The sequence below is a fragment of the Bemisia tabaci genome, chromosome 3 (assembly GCF_918797505.1).
Source record: "Bemisia tabaci chromosome 3, PGI_BMITA_v3".
Taxonomy (NCBI): domain Eukaryota; kingdom Metazoa; phylum Arthropoda; class Insecta; order Hemiptera; family Aleyrodidae; genus Bemisia; species Bemisia tabaci.
Genome location: NC_092795.1, coordinates 46,625,057 through 46,646,992, shown reverse-complemented (window position 1 = coordinate 46,646,992; position 21,936 = coordinate 46,625,057). Strand labels below are relative to the sequence as shown.

The 21,936-nt window shown below is 37.9% G+C and overlaps 2 protein-coding genes across 2 annotated transcripts in view; one reads left to right on the top strand and one right to left on the bottom strand.

Moving 5' to 3' along the window:
• The window catches only part of Trhn (tryptophan hydroxylase), a 24,224-nt gene extending 10,525 nt beyond the window's left edge, over positions 1-13,699 (top strand). Inside the window, exons 6-11 of the mRNA XM_072298464.1 lie at positions 50-101; positions 5,044-5,188; positions 6,859-6,994; positions 10,247-10,373; positions 11,318-11,547; positions 12,755-13,699. Coding sequence (XP_072154565.1) covers positions 50-101; positions 5,044-5,188; positions 6,859-6,994; positions 10,247-10,373; positions 11,318-11,547; positions 12,755-13,052 — 988 coding nt within the window. The 3' untranslated portion in view covers positions 13,053-13,699. The remainder of the gene's footprint in view (positions 1-49; positions 102-5,043; positions 5,189-6,858; positions 6,995-10,246; positions 10,374-11,317; positions 11,548-12,754) is intronic.
• On the bottom strand, positions 12,261-21,936 carry Arp6 (Actin-related protein 6). Its single transcript, XM_019041767.2, has 8 exons — positions 21,727-21,936; positions 20,066-20,183; positions 18,759-18,951; positions 18,069-18,261; positions 16,733-16,940; positions 15,694-15,959; positions 14,541-14,709; positions 12,261-13,019 (listed from the first exon to the last, which is right to left on the bottom strand). Exons 1-7 carry the CDS (start codon positions 21,801-21,803, stop codon positions 14,562-14,564), a joined length of 1,203 nt encoding a protein of 400 aa, XP_018897312.1. The 5' UTR covers positions 21,804-21,936; the 3' UTR covers positions 12,261-13,019; positions 14,541-14,561.

Below are 21,936 nucleotides of genomic sequence, written 5' to 3'. Positions count from 1 at the left end.
TGTTACTTAGTGCTTGCATCTAATCCGGTATATTTACTTTCATTTTTAGTGGTCAGCCTATTCCTAAGGTCCAGTACACGGCGGAGGAAATTAAAACATGGTAAGTGGAAGGACACCCTCAACCAAAACTAATTCTTAGTTTTAGAATTCAGGTAAAAAGACTTCAAGAAAAACTGGAAAACCCCTTTGAATTTATTAAATTTACTCGCATTAAAACATTTCCCACGTTGAAACTGAACCAAGCTGACTTATTCAATTTTGAGTAAATGATTAATTATGTAATTTCTCAAAATGCTGATTGCAATTACTTGGCTAAGTAACAAGGGTCTTGCCGATAGAGCAATGAAGAAATTTGATTTCTCTTTTTGCTACAACATGCAAAGCTTCGTGGCGATTATATATCAGACGCGATGAAATCATAATTCGATTATTGAGATTGCGTTGTCCGTTTCTTGCTTTTAGAGCATGAATAGTGCTCTCGAAGTTAATTTTCTGATCAAAACTAAACGAATTTTCAGAGATCATGATTAATGGCTTGAGTTTGTCTCTATTCATTTGAAACAGTTGCATGCAGGCTGGCAGGGGTAAAGGCCTGTGTTAGTGGGATCTGGTGGTGAGGGAGGGGGCATCCGACATTTACAGAAAAGAGGTTGTCATACCTACCATGAAATTCTTAATTATATTTTTGAGTGCACTTCGTTTAACATCGCATTGATATTGAAGGCTCTCTGACCTCTTACATTTTGCTTTTTGTGTTTTTTTGGCCGTTGGCGAAAAGCAGTGTGATCGAAAGCATTCTCGTAATGCTGCAACTCCTCCAGCTTCATTGAATACGGAACTGAAGGGCGAATAAGGCAGCCGGTGGACATGCCGCAAGCAATTAGCAATCGCCGGCAATTTGCAAGCGGTTTACATGTTGTTTCAATATATCGCAATAATGCGCATCGGCATAATGCAATTTTTAAGGGTTATGATCTTCAAAAGTATGAGCTCGGCTTGAAGCGCCTTCATTTTTCGTGATACTCTACGCTTTGTCACGATGTTAGTTCAGTTGCCTGTCCGATCTCAACCCGACTACTGTCACGGAGTTCACTGCACGCTCTCTTGAGTGCGCGTGTTTCTGCCATGTTTCTAAGGATGGAAAAGTGTCAATTCACATCATAGGCAACATAATCAGCTCTCTAATATTGTTCTTTTATTTTTAAATTATATGATTTTCTATATTTATTCATGGCTTGCAAATTGCCGGCGACTGCTAATTGCCTCCGACAGATATACATTGCTTGCTTCACGCATGTGCCGACGTAGTTTATGAAACCAAGCTGTAAAACACCGTGTTATACTTACACCACTGCAATAGAAGCCATTAATCGCCACTTTTATCTGTTGGCTATACCTTTTTTATGATTGAACTTACAGAAACTTGATGTTTGGATTGAAAGAATAATTTTTTGCAATTCTTTGATTGACTCCTTCTCAAGTGAACAAACTCCGCGAAAAAAGTAGCGTCACGGATTTCCTTTTAAAATGCTCAGATTTATTCCTGTTTTTTTTCTCTCTATCGACATTTTTTTCCAAGAACGCTTTGAAGCGCGAAATTTCTTGAAATTGGGAGAGTGCGAGGTTTAGGTTGATAGGAAAAATGTCAAGGTCTCGGAACAAAATTTCCCGATTTATTAGGGTTGGGAAAAATTCCTTGACTATTCAGGAACCGGACACCCTCAAAAGTTCACACGAGTGAAAATTTTGGTGGAAACCCCATATCGATTCCAGGCTAAGTCTCGTCCATTCTACGCTCAGTTCGTCATCTACGTATGCTTGGAAGCGCATGCAAACTCGCCAAAATCTACCCACTTGGCAACGCCGGAAAAGCTACAGCCAAACTTTGCTCAGCCTAATTGAACTAACTTGTTGCACAATGTCATCCCTGATTCGCGCCATCGCCCCATTCAAAACTGTGTTCCTGTTCACCGAACTTAGAATTTATATCGGCGTGGGTTTTCGCGCTTTCGACCAGAGAGCGCATTGTTGCAATGTTGTATACTTGAAAGTACCGATAAAAAGCCACAAAACCGAACGGCAGACGATATCATAAACATATTAAACAAAAGTTTTGCATAAGTAAAAAAAAAACGACCGAAGTATCTAACCGAATATGTTTGAATTAATGGGTGAAAAAAATTCACAGAAAATTTCAAGCACAAACGTTAAGATGATTCGTCAAGCTCGAGTGACGTGGTCGAACTGGCATGCGATATATCGCATTGATTAGGTCAAAAACCTCGACAGATTTTGAATTTTTAGCAAAAAAAAGGACGATAGCCCCTGCACATGAGTCTATAGGATCATTCTAAACCCGAAAATTGGCATAATTCAGACAAATGAAAGCAGAATGGTGTTTGGGAAAAAACCTCGCATTCGATTCAGCTATCGATTTCTGTATCGAATGCGAGGTTTTTTCAAACACTATTCTGCTTTCATGTCTCTGAATTTTTTTCCGAGACACCATTTTGGAAAGTAAGATCCAGATCCCTCCTAGAAAAGTGGAGGCTATGCCACCTTCCAAAAATTGCTCCAACTGCGCCTGAGCAAATAAGAAATACTGTTCGATTTCGATGTTGTGGCTGGATTAAGACCAACTCCTTCACCCTGCACCGTTCGATTTTAGAGGAATTTGGTCGTTACTTCTGTTTTTGGTTGCGCGGAAGATTCAGAGTCGATTTCATCAGTGGCGTGGCGTGCTTTGCGATATATCGATTGATGTGCCATTTAAACCTATAGAAAAGGATCGATAAACAGGGTGTTCGCAGCGAACACCTTAATAATCGATTCTTTACCATAGGTTTGAATGGCATAACAATCGATACATCGCAGTTAACGCCACGCCTCTGGATGTCATGTTCTGCAACACGCTATATGCAATTCCAGAAAATATCTTTCGAGCAGCAGATCAGACACGCTATCTCGTGCCTCTGAAAAAGGCATTGGCGCTAGCCTCCAGCTACCTAAACCCGATTTCGTCTGTAATCCTGTGAGAGGATTCCTCGTTTGCACAACGTCCTGTAACACGCATCGCGCAGAGAAAACAATCGTGCGGAAGGATCGAGCGTTTCATTGACTTGCTTATTCGGTGCAGATTCGGGGATCAAGCGAGAGGGTGGGCGGTGGGGGGTAGGGCGTGAGGCGCCGCGCTGTGCCGTGACATGGTGAGCTGAGGTGGGTTGCGGGTTGCGTCTGCAGTTAATGGCAGGCGGCATGATCCCAGGCGACTAGGGGCCGGAGAGAGCGTGAGGCGTGGACGATTGGGCCAATCTTTAAGATTGCTCTCTTTTAGCTCGCGCGTCTCCGCGATTTGGATTTTCCGACGAGTTTTCCGCGGCGCTGTTGTATTGTCGCACAATTATTGGGACATTTGACAGGGTGCCTACAAATATTTCTGCCTTGGTGAGGAAGAGCGCCTTATGAACTTTCGAGAGTTGCCAAATTTCCCTGGATAAAACAAGTGTTTTTAACGACATTCATGCACATTTTTTCTTTGAAATTTTCAGATATTTTAGTTTAAATGGGCTACAAAATTGTTCTAAAAATTTTGGGTAAAAATTTCACAATTTTCCCAGTAAATTCAGTTTATATCGAATGAAATTTGGCAACGCCTGAAGGTTCATACGGCGTTTTTCCTTGGCACGGCAAATTCATTTCGGATTTTCCTGATATTTTAGGTAAAAGGAGGAGGAGGTGTATTGATAAGGGCCGTTTTTATGCCCTCGTTGTATTTCCTCAACTCTACGGCTTTTTGCTCCAAAGTACAACATGATTTGAGGGGCTTGGAAGACAAGGCGCATAAGTCCAGTTTTTCAGCATCAAAAAGCCAGTTTGAACTTTCTTTCTGCTACAAAGATCCATGTAATTTCGAAACTTCAATGGCATATTTCCTCAAAATAACAAATACTGCACCGATGCGCCTTGTCCACCAAGCCCATCATTTGGTCATTTTTGGGTCTAATACCGGCATAAACATCGGCCTGACGAGCGATTATTGAAAAATCCGGTTTTGTCGGTTTGCGGTCGAACGCAGAAAAATTCGAATGTTTCGCCAAAATCGACCTTCAAGCCTAGGCCTAAATCAGTATTAGACCTACAGAGAGATAGAAAACGACCAACTCATGGCGCGCTCCGTTGAAAATAGATCTTCGATGCGAAAAAATCGCCATGTTCAGGAAATTTGGGATGGGCTCAAAAACGGCCTTTATCGATACTCCTCTTTTCCTGATGATTTATACGAATAAATTGACAGGAGTTTGAAATCTAGACTATAAACATATTTAATGAATTGAATCAAATGTTTCGCTTTTGCATGTTCTAACAGCCATATAGTTGAAAAATGCTTGACGCATTCGGAATTTTTTGATCTATGACAGCGCTTTTCCTAATTTTTCTTGATGGCATCAAATTTCCTAATATTTTCCGGTTTTTACTGACGCTACGTTTAGGTACTGACAAGGTGGAGAAATAGTTCTGGGTCCACAACATTTCGCGGGGAAGAAAAAGAAAAATTAGAAAGAGTTTGATATTTCCAGTATCTTGCGCCTTACAAGCAACTTCGCCACGACGCGACCGTCATGATACGTTCTGAGAGAAAATTCGCTGTTAAAAATTACCTACTTAATTTACTAAACTTTCAATTCTTAGTGTTTTGTTCTCTCTCATTTAGGTACTGCGACGTTGTTAAACTTTAACGAAGTCTGAAATTCTATGAATTTTTTACACAATAATCCCGAATAAGAATTTTGCACAGGAAACGATTAGCTCAATGAATTTTTATCTTTTTATTTGAGGTATTCTATTAGGTATCTTTCTTTTTGAATTGGTTTTTTAGGAAGATGATTCCATCTTTTGTCTGTAAATTGAAAATAAAATCCACTTGAATTAAAAAAAATCAGACAGATCCTGGCGATTTTTGTATGATCGATAAGTTTCCCCATTATTTTCAGGGAAAAAAAGAACCGCGTGTGATGTTGCATAGTGATTTTTTCCTGTTTTCAGGGCACTGTATTTCGCGAGTTGCACAAACTGTACGTGAAGCATGCGTGTAGAGAATACCTAGAAAATTGGCCTGATCTGGTAAAATATTGCGGCTACCGGGAGGACAACATTCCACAGCTCCAAGACGTCAATATGTTTCTTAAAAGTAAGACAGTTTACTAAAATTATATTAGAAAGACTTTGGTATTATCAGTAGCTTACGCCTTACAAGTAATCACGCTACGATGCGACAGTCTGATGCGCTCCGAGAGGAAATTCACTGTTTAAAATGACTTAATTTACAAAATCGTTGGTTTCTTTTTTTATAAACAGGCAAAGTTATCAAATTAAGTAAATAAGCCTACGCATGGTCACGGCCTTTAATGTAATGAAGATGTTGCATGTGTGACGAATTTTGCGATTTGACTGTTGATTCTTATGTAAAAGTTCGCGAGAAACACGATGGTGCCACTGGTTTTCTCTGTAATTAACTCCGCCGTAACGCACTAACTTACTGTTTTCGATCTTGGGATGGTAGATACAACTATTCGTGCTCCAAAGATGGCTGTGTTGCAGATTCAATCATTTGAAGGCGCTTTAGTTTTCCTCACACATCGCGGCGCGGTAGAGGCGCTCTGTGCACGCTTGGAAGACTACATACTAGGTACAGTTTTTGCTGCCATGATCCTATTGAACAAGCACACTTAATGCGGTTTTGATATTTCTCTTTACTTTTCTATTCATAATGGCGATGTTGCATGTGTGAGGAATTTGCGATTTCCGATTTGACTATTGATTCTTATGTTAAAGTTTGCGAGAAACACGATGGTGCCACTGATTTTCTCTGAAATTAACTCCCAAGCTCAAAAAAAGCTCTCCAGTTGAGGCCAAAATGGAGGGGATATCCCACGCTATCCTAAGAGTCCACCTCTACATTAAGACGAACTCTCCATGCAAAGATAGGGAGCAAATACATAAGCAGGGTTGCTGTGTTTTCAGTTTTGGAGTCCCCGAATAAAGTGACAGCCCTGTCAATGTATTTGCTCCCTATCTTTGCATGGAGAGTTTATCTCGATGTAGAGGTGGACTCTCAAGATAGTGTGGGATATCGGGATATCCCCTCCATTTTGGCTTCAACTTGAGAGCTTTTTTTGAGCTGGGGAGTTAATTTCAGGGAAAACCGGCGGCACCATCGTGTTCCTCGCAAACTTTTACATAAGAATCAATAGTCAAATCGGAAATCGCAAATTCCTCACACATGCAACATCGCCATTATGAATAGAAAAATAAAGAGAAATATAAAAACCGCATTAAGTGTGCTCGTTCAATAGAGTCATGGCAGCAAAAACTGTACCTAGTATGTAGTCTTCCAACAGTTCCAAGCGTGCACAGAGCGCCTCTACCGCGCCGCGATGTGTGAGGAAAACTAAAGCGCCTTCAAATGATTGAATCTGCAACACAGCCATCTTTGGAGCACGAATAATTGTATCCACCGTAGCAAGATCGAAAACAGTAAGTTAGTGCGTTACGGCGCGGCGTGGCGTGAACGACTGTTCGCATGTATTCTTGTGCACTATGCGGATCCTTTTCCTTGCCTTTACTCTCTATCATGATATCTATACGTCACTTAAGAAAATTACGAAGGTATCTCCGCATTTCGAAGTCCCCTGTGTATGGTTCAATACGGCCTCTCTTAAATCAGAGAGGTATCTGCATGTTCCCACTTCGTACGCTGGAGTGCAGTTTCGACACAAAAATACCAAAATTGTAGATCCTCGGAGATCAATTTTCAACATTTTTAAGAGATAATTTTGTTTTCACACCTTCACGTTTCAGGTAAAACTGGATTTCAGTTGCGGCCCGTGGCGGGATATTTGTCGCCGAGGGATTTCCTGTCTGGCCTGGCATTTAGAGTCTTTCACTGTACTCAATACATTCGTCACTCTCTGGATCCTTTTTATTCACCTGAGCCGTAAGTTTTTACGATACCTAACACAATCCGGCATAGCCTAAGGAATAAGGCACTCCCACGAGGACGTGTGAAGAGATGATGTCTCTAGTATACTGAGAATTTTCCCCCAGTAGTTTAAAGACTCCCAATTTACGAAAGAATCATGATGGCGTGTCTAGGGGCCGTCGATGCACTACTCAAGCTACTTCTTTCAATTTTTGGAACTATACATATATCTCCTCATGGACACTCCAAGGCGACTCTTACCCACTTCCCCCTCCTCTAAAACTTACTCAAATCCAGTACCAATACTTCTCCCTTCGATGTGGGAGGGAGGGTGTAAAAACATGAGCCACTTTTTTAACCCCTGTAATGTAGACTTTTCGGAAGGCTGGTGTGCAACAGGGCTCTATCCCTCTCCTTCTTTGTAATGCACCCCTAGGGCAGCTAAAGACCCCCCCTCCTACCCCGTGAATGCCTTTCGTTCAAGTACAGCTTTCTGTGATTATAATTCAGGTTTTTCTCAGAGGTGGCTGCTGACTACCAGGGCCGGATTCACCTACTTGCCGCCCATGGGCCGCCTGTATTTTGCCGCCCCCTTTTCGTTCGTTTTGAAAAATCAATATTAAAAACAATCAATGAACGTGCCGGAGGGGGGGGGGGGGGTTGAGTGCAAATGACGCGTTTACTCGTGTTGGGCACATTTTTTGTGAAAGCCGTGTCAATACTAGTAAAATTTCACGGAGCTTTGTACAAAAGCTAAGTTCCGTAAACTTATCTCTCTATGGACAAGGCCTTCCATTTATAAGAAATGAATCGAAACAATTATGAAAGAACAAACATAAATGTGGTTTAATAACTTTAACTTCCGCCGCCGCCCCGCGCTGACCGAACTGTGTTTGGCACAGTGCGTGAAGTAGGTTTTGCTGCAGTCTTGTGAGCGCTAAGTATGCGTTTCACTTTCACGTCGACCGCTGCGGGCCGCATTGTGTTTGACGCAATGCGTGAAGTATTCATGCACTCTTGTAGGCGCTATGCGTTTCACGCTGATCGCGCTGTGTTTAACGCAATGCATGAAGTATCTATGCAGTTATGTAGGCGCTAATACGTGTTACGTGCCGACCGCCGCGCCGAGGGCTTCTCCTTTTCATCTCAAGTCATCGCCATCATTGCTCTCTGCACCGCGCTGCTCCAGGCCACATTGTGTTTGGTTTCTCTCTTAACTCGACTAATTAAAGATGCTGTCTCTTGCATCACCGAAAGACGACAAAATTAGAAATTACCATACTCTCAGGAGATGAGAGATTTTGTCGCCTTTTTTCGTTTTCCAAATCCGATTTTTTTTATACCGATTGTTTTTAAAAAACTGCAAAATTTGCCGCCACATGGGCCACGGCCCATAATTCGGCCCTGCTGGCTATCCAACTACGAGTCAATGCTCTAGGCTAGAACACACATTTAAATGAAAACAATATATCCACCAATATTTGTGTTGAAGAAAGGATTGAGTCTTTAAACTTGTACTCTGCTCCCCAAGTTCCGCTCACGTACATCCCCTGGTAAAAATTGGCAGTAGAATATGTGTTCCAAAATACCATAGACCTACAGCCGGCTGTAAGATTTCCAATAGCTTCTATAGCCGGCTACATAATTTCTTATAGCCTTTTATAGCCGATGGCGATTAAGCAACAGCCAGGCGATAAAGTGTATGCTAAACGTTACTAATTACGGATGCTAGGACTTGGTGAGTTTTTGGAATACTGCTCTCTTTTTGGGCCGTAGTATCTTGATTTATTTTGCGAGGAAAGCTCCGTACTTTTGATGGATGCCTGCCATTACTAATATATTAGAGCGCCTTCATTTTCGTATGATACTGTGCAATACCTCTGATGTGAAATAGTTGCTTCAAGCGCCGTGGCACGCTGCGGTGCAGCAGGCGGGCAGGCAGCGCGAAACGCGCATTGGCGCCTACAAACCTAACAGGGATACTTCACGCGTTGCGCAATGCATGAAGTATCCCTGTTAGGTTTGTAGGCGCCAGTGCGTCGCCGCTCCGCTTTGTGTTAGGCTCTAATATTTCATCTGACGGAGTCAGCGTTATTCAACTCATGATTTTGAAATGTTTGCACATCCTGTATGGATTATTCTCATTTTAATTGATGAAAAAAAATATGTATTAAAGGAAAATATAATGTGTGTTTTGTAAATATTAAGGTGGTTCCGTATCAAACTTAATGATTTCCAAAGCACACGAATTTTTACACAATTTCTTATAACCTTTTATAATCGATGGCGAAAAAGCAACAGCCAGGCGATAAAGTGTAAAGCCCGGCGATAGGAACTATAGCCCGGCTGCATAATTTTTTATCGCTTCGTATAGCCCGGCCGTATGATTTTCTCCGCATTCTACAGCCAGCTATATGATTTTCTGTAGCCTTCTTTAGCCGGCTATAAGAATTCCAATGGTATTTTGAAACGCAGCTCCTATCGCCAATTTTTACCAGGGTCACGACGATGCGTACCTAAGTAAGAATATATACCTGACGAAAAGTTATTTTATTTGTTCATATTTTGTGACAAACAGGATTCACTTAGAGCGTGAAAAATTGTCCAAAGCTGCATTTCTGATGCTCTTTCGGGCTACTTACATTTTGCAACAAGGAACTTTTATTATCTTTTCATACATAAAAACACCTATCTGCAGGGAGAAGCTGATAGCACAAATGTTGTCTCCCAAATTAAGTAGACATTAAGGAAAGCTGCTTGACGCAAATTGTATCCACTTGCCTGGCTTCCACCTGAATCAGTCTCCCCAGTAGCATGGGTTTTAATAAGTTTGAACGTCGATCGTTTGAATGTAGCAACTTGTAGTTTGAAGTGCAAATTGCTCATTCTTCTATTTGAAGGCGCGGAAATTATTGCGGCATGTGACATGAAGCCGCAACTTTATTCTATGTTGCTGCTGCCTATATTACTATTTAAAGGAGCGCTCTGAGGTCGCTACAAGTTGTAACCGTGAGGTGTAGATTTTCAGGCAACATGATTCAAACTTAGGAAGTTCTTAAAAGTGCAAATTTTTGAAATCGTGCCCCAAAGTTCAAGCTTTCCATTTATCAATTATTTCTATTTTCCTTATTTATTTATTTTTTTTTAATTCATGCAAAATCAATGATTTGAGAATGTTTGATAGGTACCTAATTTAAAAACAATCAATTTTCTTTTCTTGATAAACAGTTTTTTTTTCATAACTTACAATAATCTTTTGATTTACAGGGATTGCTGTCATGAGTTGCTAGGACACATGCCTCTGCTAGCGAACCCCTCATTTGCTCAGTTTTCACAGGAGCTTGGTCTGACATCACTTGGAGCCTGCGAAGAAGATATTCAAAAACTTGCGACGGTAAAACTCTATTTTCGACTCCTTAATCCATAGAAATTGTTCCGAATTTTATATTGGCAGGTTTTTATCATAATTTATTTTCATGAAAGAAGCAGGGAAGGAGCTGAAGGCCACCAAAATTAATTAGAGATCGGAACTGTTAAAATTAATTTTTCCCAAAATATTGAAGTATGAGAAAAAATGTTCCAACTTTAGAATGTCACAATGACACCTACCTACATGCATTGATGTAAACCATGATTGTGAAGTTTTCTGACAATAATAGCACCATAAAACAGGTAGCTCTATTTGCAACATTACAAACTTTCTGTTGGTACTTTAAAAAATTATATACCTATGATTGGTAGGTCCACAGGATATGAAAAAAAAATAGATTTTGATTTTATTGTTGCTGAGATGTAGGTTAAAGTTTGGTTCCATTTCAATTTAATAAGTTAACAGTAAATAAATATTTGAGGGAAAAAAATTGTACAAGAACAAAATTATTTTGCTCTTTTTAAATTATACAAAAAATGACTTTTACCAGATCTCCACTCGAATTATAAATGAAAACTTCTTGCTTGAGGTTTCATGAAAATAGCCAGAAAATTTTATGATAATAGTGTATGAATTTCGTGAAAACCTAAAATATAAATTGCCACTAAATCTTTTGGAAACCAAATCAGATATGACCCCTCCACTGCAAAGTTTTGGTTCTGAGTTCCATTTCATTAGTTCACATCCCTGAAGAGCAATGCAAAATTATGTGTACTTTTCTTTGTCTCTACAAAAATATTCTCTGGATACAACAAAAAAAAAACGTTCATAATTTACCAGTCCCTCAAAAATAATTTTCACAGAAATTTGCCACACCTTCATTTGTTTCAGTATAAATATAGACTGTTCTCAGGAAGAACTTGATGTGAAAAATTGAGTTAGATTTTGGTAATGATTGAATTTTGCAGCTGTATTTCTTCACGGTAGAGTTTGGAATGTGCAAGCAAGAGGGAGAACTGCGCGTTTATGGTGCCGGACTTTTGTCGAGTGTGGCTGAGCTGAAACATGCCATAGAGGCCACTGATAAGATCAGACGGTTTGACCCTGACATCACAGTCCATGAAGAGTGCATTATAACATCATACCAAAATGCCTACTACTACACGGATACGTTTGAGGAGGCCAAGGAAAAGATGAGGTGAGGAATAAATAGAAGCATAAGTTTCAATGTATAAATACAGACACCCTTCTCGAATTCTTCTTGTAATATAAAAGTAAAATTTGCATAAAAAAGGAAACAAGCCTCCCCCATTGAGTGTGGAAAAAGGTCTCTGTTCCTTTTTTGTCGTCACTCTGAATACTTAGGTGCGCACCAACATTTTAGGAGTTAGATGAATTCTGATTAGGTCTATTGCTCTGAAGTCAGCTCTGAGGTCATTTTCATAATTCAACTCATTTACTGAAGAAAAATAATGGCTGACCAGTCTTGGGATCAATATTTTGAAGTCTTAGTATGAGTGCTGCATACTGAGATACCGAAGACTCGTCCATTCGGACTAATTTTTCCTGCAGAGGAAAAAATTATTTTTGAAAAATCAACAAATATTTAAAAACTTAAAATGGAGTTGTGTCTTACAGTCCTAAATACGAGTGTTATTCTCATTTCAACCACCACATGGAATAATTACATCTTTGGAGAGCGTACAATAATATTTCATTGCAAAAACAGGATGTCTTTGTCCATTTCAGACTCAAAATAACTGTACTTTGCAAAGTTTTGATTATTTTTAAAAATCGAGGAAAACTGAAACAATTTAATCCATCTGAAGAAAGGAATGAAGAAATTCACCTTTAACGGCTGCGATCCAGGATTTCAAAACTTAGATAGGGTTTTCAAAGAAATTTAATGCATTTCTACTTACATAAGAAATAAAAATTTAATTGAGCATAAATCTCTACAGGAAATGATTTATAGTTTAAAATAGGATCACAGAAAAGTTAATACGTACTAAGTGTTCTTTATCCTTACACAAATGATAGCCATTATAATTTTCCAAATAATTCAATTGTGGCAACATACTCTTGTTCAAAGATCATACGGTACAGAGATAATTGAAATATAAAAATCTCACAACATTGGCTGCAGTAAATTTGCTGCTTCAGCAATGAAGTCCTTAATTTTTTTTTTTATGAACCTCTCCACCGATCAATATGTACAATCATAATTACATAATTACATCTGGCTCACAATTCAACTATTGACTATGTTCCACTTTCTTGAATACTACAAACATAATTGTACTTTTTGTAACTGTCTAAGTCGATTAGCCATTTTTAGGAACAATAGAATATTGACTTGGATCCTGTCAAAACACAAATGGAAGTCCTTTTTCCCATGCTTTCAGGGCATTTGCTGGGAGCATCCAGCGACCGTTTGGTGTACGTTACAACCCTTACACGCAAAGCATTGAAGTGCTGAGCAACACGCAGAAGATTGCAGCACTTGTATCAGAGTTACGTGGTGATTTGTGCATTGTAAGTAACGCACTGCGCAAGATCCATGCTGAAGAGGAGACTGTTGAGAACTTGACCAGCATGCTTCAACATGGTATTCAATTGTCCCCGAACATCTCGCCTCAACTTTCTCCAGAACGAGAGGCTGAGAAGAAACTGGGTATCCAAGAGACAGAGAAGAAAAACTAACTTTAAAATGCAGCTTAAGAGCCAGTTGGAGATAGGACGAAAATAAAATCCACAGTAAGAAATGCAATTCATTGAACCAAAACCTATAAGTTGAGAGGACTCTACAACGATTTTAAAAAAGAACAACAAACATGACCTTTAGAGAGATTTGTCAAATTTTACTGATAAAGAACCAATAAATAATGGGAATTAAATGAGCAATTCTGAAGTGCGTGATACCATTCACATCCCTTTTCAGATCTCAGAAATGTCCAATGATGGATTTTTGTTTGGCCTTGCACGTTTCAGTTTGTAAAACACAACTACGACTGATTCTATCAAAATCAAAATTGTAAAACCAATAACACCATACGTGTCCCTTTCAATCCTGCTGACAAGGTCAAATTGCTACTTTTTTGTTGCTTTGCATCCTCAAAGATATATCAGAGAATAATCCATGTGGACAGCCAAACTTCGAACCAATTCAGCTAAAAGAAGTAACTAAAGTAAGTGGGGGAGGGGGGAGGAGAAAATTTTAATGCAGATAAAAGTCTGCGTCGACTAGATATTAGGATTAGCAGAGAACTATATGATAGTTGAAGCTTGGAACGTTAACGTTGTTTTATGCAAAAAGTATATTGTTAAATAAAGTATTTATTTGAAGAACAGTTTTGTTATGAGTGTTGTTTATCTCCGGTACCTTTCTCGGAATGGACCACTAGATAAGGTACGAATTTCAGCATTCTGATACATGTTTCTTAACCAAAATTTTACGTAAAACACGATGCACACAACGAAAATTACCGAAATTAACTCCTTACGAAGATATTTAATGATTCTTAATGCGTGAATTCAAACCACCCGCTCATGAAAACTCAATGGTCTACGTGATTCACATCGCGCGCTAAACGTTATCATGACGGTCTCTGCGATATAAAAATCTGGCAACCTCAATCTTGACGCTTTGGCTCAGTTATAGCAAATTGCTAATAGTTTGAACAACACATGATGGGAAATGAACATTGCTCGATTGAGAAGCTTGCTGAAACCGTTGTAGTGGGCGATTTGACTCACGTAGAGTTTTGAGTTTCTTGTCAGCGGGCAGTTCAAATTCCTCGTAACCAATGTGAAATAAAAACGTTAATATCTTCGTTAGGAGTTGGTTTCCGTAATTTTTGTTGTGTGAATCGTTTTCTACGTGAAATTCTGGTTAAGAAACATGTATCAGATCGCTTAAATTCGTACCTTGTCTAGTGGTCCATTATAGGTAAAGATACTTGCTGGGCAGAAAGCCAAGCAAGATACTATGTAGTTCGGTAGGAACTTAAGAAAATTGGTAGGTGGTGCTCTCTTAGTCAAACGGTTATTAGCCTAGGGTCAGGCAGAAAGTAAATGAATAGAAAGCCTTGAGAGTGTTAAAGGTCCACTGTACGAAATTCAACTTTCCATAAAAGAAAATTACGACATTTCAACACAAAGCAAAATTTAACAAGACTTGAAAGAACTCACCACAGCCTAAGATATCAACAATCATGCGAAATTTAAGTTTGCTTCATCAAACCGCTCAAAAATTACTGCATGTCCTTCTTTCTCATATTCCTCTTTTGTAACAGCATAGTTGTAAAATTTTGGATCTTTGCTGAATAAAACACCTCCATGCCATGCATACGTCACTGGGCTGAAACAGAAAACAGGATGAGCATGAATATGCAAACTATGATACATTTTGTACCGGAATCCCTTCAAGTAAATTGTTCATAAAAACTTTTAAAATTATGGAAAATGGAGATCAATTGCTTTGTTTCCTGCAAAAATTATAGATGTTCCTAAATCCTTAAATTGAAAAAACTGCAAAAAATGGATAGGTAGGCCTTTTAATCGATAGAGTAAGTGGACCTGAATGGCTAATCATTATGATAATGAATTGGAGGAATGGGTCTCTATTACATAAACCGGGCATGAGTTGTTTTCACCCAATTTGGACATGGTCAGTTCTGAAGAATTCCATACACAGATTTTGAAGGACGATGTTTATTTAAAATTGACAAAAATGTATCTATTAAATGACAGTATCATGAGAGAGCTTTGACAATAAAAGGAACTCAAAAGAAACCTTAATGTTGAAATGGAAATCAGCTTTTTTCACATGATTATTAGAGCTGGGGCACGGTCTCTTCTCCACCAAAAGGGGCACAAACCCCAAAACATATATTTTCTCCCGTATTCATGGATGCATCTAATTTCGGAGTCTTTAGCTCTAAAAATCTTGAGATTGGTAAATATGGACTTTCGCAATTTCAAGAACCGATTTGGCTACTAGTCAACAATTAGCTACCAGTCCTTTATCTTCCAGATCAATTTTTTTTTCTTCTTTTCCATATAAAAGTTTTAAACTAAGTGAGTCTTCTTCTACTAAAAAGAAAAAGCTCGGAGTAGTAGGTGTTTGTGATGACATCATGATGGCTACTTATTACCTTGTATTAGTTGTGATCCGATTAATGAAAACTCCTTTTATTAATTAGAGCTGCTTCAATTTTTGGCAGAGGAGAGTATCAATGGACAGGTAAAAGCAAATTACATTTTTCATGGGTTAAAAAAATCAGACAAATTCTACTTCAAATAGCAAAGCATTACTAACTAAAGGAAAATAACTCCAACTTACTTGTCTGGTACTGTCACTCGTACTTTGCAGTTATATGGTGCCATGCTCCTAACATCATTATAGACTCTTGTTTTGAAACCTGGGAATGCAGCGCAGCCTCCTGTTATTAGAATGTTGTTGAATAGATGGGGCTGAGTTTCTTCTGGACAAGATTTGATAACTCTGACAATTGCTTCTGGAATACCCATTTGATTGATTCCCAAATCCGACGGGTGGAACAAGACTTCAGGCACAGAAAATCGCTCAATGTTCAATCGAATGGTTTGCTGGGGGGTAAAAAATTCAATAGATAACTCAATTTGTCACTGAGTTGGTGCATAATAAAGAGAAAACAAGAACTTTCATGAATTCAGCAGCCAAAAATATAGGAAGAAACATTTATTGTAGGTCCAACAGACGCAGCTCCTGCTGTTTCTGATAACAAAATTTTTCCAGTCAAATGGCACATTCCACCTATATACCATCATTTATGTGTTTGGCGTCTAAAATGACCTTAAGCTTTCTCCAGTCACCTACCAGTTTTTTGAAGAATCCAAAAAAATTACCATTATGTTTTAATTTCCAAAAAAAAAAAAAACATAACTTCTTGGAACATTGGATTTTTTTGGAAAATTAATATATGGGTGATAGAAAAAACTATAACCATTTTCTGCTTTGGCAACAAGAAGAGAGTGGATATAGTTTGATTAGACACCTGGGAAGAAAAGAAAACTTTACTTATTTTACTACATACTAGCATGCATAAATTCTCCTCACCTGAGTCCATTTTTCGATTTTCCTGAAAAAAGGGTGAAGGAAAAAAACTCAAGGTCATTTCCAGAATCAATTTACATACAGATCACCTGTCAAATGCATAGAGAAAATAATAAATTGCGGACCTGTGCAATGCGAGATGACAGGAAAACTGTTTGAGTTTCTCAAATGGTGGGGATTTTTTCAATTGTCCATGAAAGATAGGAAAATTTAGCATTAATGAGGAGATAGTTAGAAAATACTGAATAAATTCCTGAGACTAATATGTGATACTACAACAACTCACTTGATTACACTCTTCTTTGGAATCTAATGGTCGAATGTAGCCTCGTCTGATAGTCGTATAATCTGGTAAGGCATAATCTCTAACAATTGTATTTTCTGGGTACTTTTTTCTGGCGATTTCCACATCACGACTGAAGTCTTCAGATACAAAGCAGCAATCTTCCTTCACCTGGTTCATCACATATGTTTCATCCATAACATGGAGCTGTCTGTCAGATACAAGCAAGAGAAAACCAAATTTTGCGATCATTTAAATACGAGATACTGATAGAATTTTTAAGGTAATCCTGCTCCAAATAAGTAAAAATTCTTTCCAGAAAAAATCAAACTGACTCATGCGACAACATCCAATGTCCAGTACATTGTTTTAGAATTCCTACAGAATTGTAACTTACTAACTCAAGTTGATCTAAGATGTCAGAGATTTAGAATAATTTATTTAAAGTCTTGCAAATTTAATTGGAATTAAAATTTTAATAAGGACACCAACTTTGTTGATTAGCATTGTAAGGAAAAATAAATTATTACAATTCTGAAAAAATGTAATAGACATCGGATGTATTTGTAAAACTGACTCAATTTGAAAACGGGCACACCTGCACACTTTTTGCGATTAAAAAACTGCATGCAAATAAATTGACCTTTTCCGATTTTTAGAATGATTGATGTATACGATTGTCAAGATTTGATACACATATTTCCAAGTTATTACAGAAGTTTTTATCAAAACCAAAAATTATTTGTATCACTGTAATAAGTGGTCTGATCAGCATGTGCTTTTTTTCAAAATGGACATTCATAAGAACCGCTTTGGTGTGAACTTCAGAAAAATCTTACCTTCATTCATTCTCTTAGGCCCAATGGAAACACTACGTTATAATTATTCAAACTTTGACACAATGAGCGCAGCCCTTGAAAACTATTTTTAGAATAACTCAATTAGAATGACTGATTTTAATATTAGTAGGTTTAAAAGGATCGCAAAAGTACAACTGTGTCCAAGAGGAACAAAATTCTGACTAAAAATTTTTGATTTAATTTTGATCCACAAGGGGAGGAAAGAAAAATCGCCACCTAGATTTTAATGGCCAGAAGAGTCTTTTTACAAAACTAGCGGATCCAAATGATACCGTTTTTGTGGATGGACCCTGAAAGTTCTAAACAAAAATTGAAAAAATAAAAAATTCAAGGAAGGGTCGATTCCTAAGCAATAGTATCATGTGCTCTTGTCTTATGTACAGGAATATAGAGCACTACGCATCAGCCCAGAGGTCTAGCGATGAATTTCCAGAGTTACCCTTAATTCTGTTGTTTGCATATTGAAGTTCATAGCTTACCTGTAAGAGATGATTTCCTTTATATGGTTGGTCAAGATTTTTCCTCCAACATCAATACGGCGGATTTTGTTTCTTATTTTTTTCCCTTGAATATATGGGACGATGTGAGTAAAACTGTAGCCAGTTTCCACCAGCAACACACACAATGTACCAGGATTGTCATGATTGTAGTGATACACACTTAAATCACCAGCTGAAAAAAAAAAATGTGCAGTAAGTTGATTGATTTTCTTGGAAAAAGACAATTTAAATAGAGGCACACTTCTATAATTATTATGGATAGTATTTTCATGGTAGGTATGACAAAATTATGATTAGACTTGACTTGCATTAAAATTTTATTATCCAAATATACATGTATCATGGCCTCAATCCAACCTCAGTGACAAAAAAATGGCAACGCAGTGTTACTAAGAAGTAAGAACAGATTACAGTTTGACAAACGAGTTAGACACAAAGTTGGTAATTTTGCCAAGATGCAATGAAATTCAGTATAAAACTGAAAATCTCATTACACGAGAAGGAAAATTATTCTCGAATGAGCTTCCTCCTTCTGTAATGATATTTTAAATTTTATACTGAATTATAAAACACATTGAGCACCCTCAACGTTTTGGGATTTTCTTGCTGAGCACAGTCACTGAGCTTTCTAAAAGATGCTTAAGGGTATCTCTAAAAATGAGTACTAACCGTTGACACGGAGAAATGACTGACACTCATACTCTTCGAAGAATATTTCACTCATGGCTTCCTTGATAGGATTAAAGTTGAAATACGGTTCTGTGATGATGACTGGGCTTTCACTGAAATTGGATGGACAACAGTCATTGCTTAGAATGTAATCCCACACTGTCTTCTGCACGTCCCAGTTGACCAGATATCCCTGAAAGGAAAACAAGGCCCTCGAGTAAACTGTTTATTTGTCATGAGGTTTTGTTTCCATCCCATATGTTTACTGGTAATGTTTTTGAATGTGAGAATTATGACAAAAAATATTCCAAAAATTTTTTTTCCCAAGACATATTAAAAAGGATTTACATTTATTCCATTAATGAAGAATTCGCAGGTGTCTGAAATTTGATGAATTTCGTGTTTAAATGGAAACTACTGAGTGAACTGAACACGAGGATACCCTTGGTTCACGCATTGAACAATTATTAGAGAAGATATGACAAAATTATCTAATCTGCTAAAATACGTGTGTTTAAATGGGAAATGCCACCAGATGACATCACTAGGCGGTGCATTTTCTCACCTTTAAATCTATTTTTATACTAGGTATTTTCCATATCAGAAAAAAATTATAAAAAATACTGTGAAATCAGCTTTTTAGGTAATTCAGATGAAGCATTAAAAAATTTGCATGCAAATTCTCTATTGAATAAAATTAATCTCTCAATTAATCGGCACAATCAGATCCAAAAAGTTTCAAGTTATTCAATTACTTCATGTGATCCTGTTTACAGTGGTCTGCTGGAAAATAGTTACGGTGAATAATTCTTAATTAGTGTTAAAAAATTCTTTATGCACTTTGTTTTTATAATATGAGGTATGTAATTATGCTATGATGATGATGACTAGCAAGTCGAGAAGTCTTTCAGAATAAAACAGTATATTAACAACATTTCGGTTTATTCAATCTATTACTCACTAAGTAATTATTCAAAATCAAAATTGTTACAAGGGTCTATCCCTCGATACAAATATGCCTGGATTGGCTCAGTGCGGATGGATGATATTTTATTAATCTTTTCATCAAAAGAAATTCGTGTCCAGAGCCCATGACCTAGGGTCAGACCCTCTAACTACTAGGGCGACCAGGCCAGAAACCAGGGCTTATTTTGCAAACTTTAGATCCTTTGCACAAACCGAATTCTCTTGGTGATTTAAATCTGACTGATCATCATTTTTCCAATTTTTTCTTATGAAATCAGATATGAATAAGTACAACTAGAGTTTAGCCATGAAATTTAAAGATATTTTGAATTCATACTTACTTTCGTAAATGGTAATATGTAGAATAAACCTGAAGCATCCCTGCAATCTTCAATTTGATTACCGATAAATGGCCTCTGTCTTTCACTTTTTGCTTTCATTATGCAGTTGGGAATGATTCTGCAAGAAAAAAAAAAAATTAATTGATTGTAGTAGGAGATTCTGAACACTTCAAATGAGTTTTTTCCATTTATATTGACCTTCAGTCGTCCTATGTGTAACAGTGCTGAGTCTCATTAGAGTCACTGCCAGATACATTCAGATACATACCGGTTGGCCTCCTGTGGTGTAGTGGTTGTAGCGCTGGCCCTATGACCAAGAAGTCCCGGGTTCGATTCCCCGCCAGGTGATCTGAGTTTGATGGTCTCAGGCAATGGTCACCCGGGGCTAGGGTAATAAGCGTGGGATTAGCCGATAGGCTATTTGAAATTGGTAAAAAAAAAAAAAAAAAAAAAAAAAAAAAAAAAATTTGTGCACTTTAAAGTGCAACAGAAGATTTGCTAGCTTTTCTGATCGACATTGAGACTGTATGCACGAATCAAAATAATAGATCTTTTGGCTTGCTATAAAAGTGCATGAATTTATCACAGAGTACATAGAGTCGTAATGTAAGTGGGAGAGCTTGCGCCACTTCCCAAGTAGCAGAGATTGAGATAAATAGTGGTTTAATCGGTTGGTTATCGCGATCATATTGGTAGCAATATATCGAGATATTATCAGATTAAAAAACACGATATATGGTGATTAAAACGTTAGACATCGCAATTTTTGGTTGGATCATAATTGTGTTTGATTTTCGTTGATAAAATCGAGATTAAATCGCTATTAATCACCATTATTTTTGTTTCGAAAATATTCACGATAAATTGTCGAGCAATAAAAGCACAATTTTATTGCGATAAGATAGAGGATAATCGTTCAGATGTTGATGATCCTGGCGATTTATCGCCGATAAAATAGCAATATAGAGCAATTTTTCCGTTGAGAAATGCTACTTGGGTTTTAAGCATTTTCCGGGTTCCGAATTCCGAGGCTCCTGTGTGACGCTGGGTCACATTTTCATTACATGATTGATTGTTTTCGATACACAGGTACCTGGTCATCCGATGTAAACAAAAAAGATAGGAATTACCACATATTCCACATCGCCATTTTGGATCAAACGAGTATCGAAAAAGTGACCAAAGCTCGACGCACACTGGGCTCAGAACTCGTCGCCAGCTCTCCCATTCACATTACGGCTCTATGTACTCTATGGAATTTATTTTGCATAAACTCTACTTATAGTAAGCTGAAGAGGAAGCTTTTCTTAGATACACGTTGCGAATGTCTGAAGGCATTCCTCAAAGAATTTAAGACCTTTCATCTGGCAAAAAGAGACACCAGACACCAGTATTTATGAGTAAGACAAGAATAGAAGCTCAGGAGAAGAATAGGTGATTTCTACTTCCAAGTGGGAATATTTGAATTAAAAAGAAATTATCTCCAACGCTATGTTGAGACACGACAGAAAAAGAAGATACATTTACTAAGGGATAGTTGTCACTATTTAGCAACAATTACTTCGAGATCCAACCTCGATACACACATGAGAGCGAATATAAGTAATTGCGGCTGGAAAACCAGGGAAAAATCCATTTTAAAGATGCATTTCAAAACTAACTTTGGTTCTTCGTGGCAGGAAAGACCAACTTTAGCTGAGTACGCTCCATTGTCCAAAATGTATGCATTGTCAATCATCTTCAAAGAGTGAGGATTTCTCCGTGGTTCTAGAAAGGATTCACTGACACTATAAAAACGACAAATTAGTACTTATAAAATTGGAAAAGTTCTGATGTTAAAGAATCAACGATACCGGCTTCGGCTTGCAGTA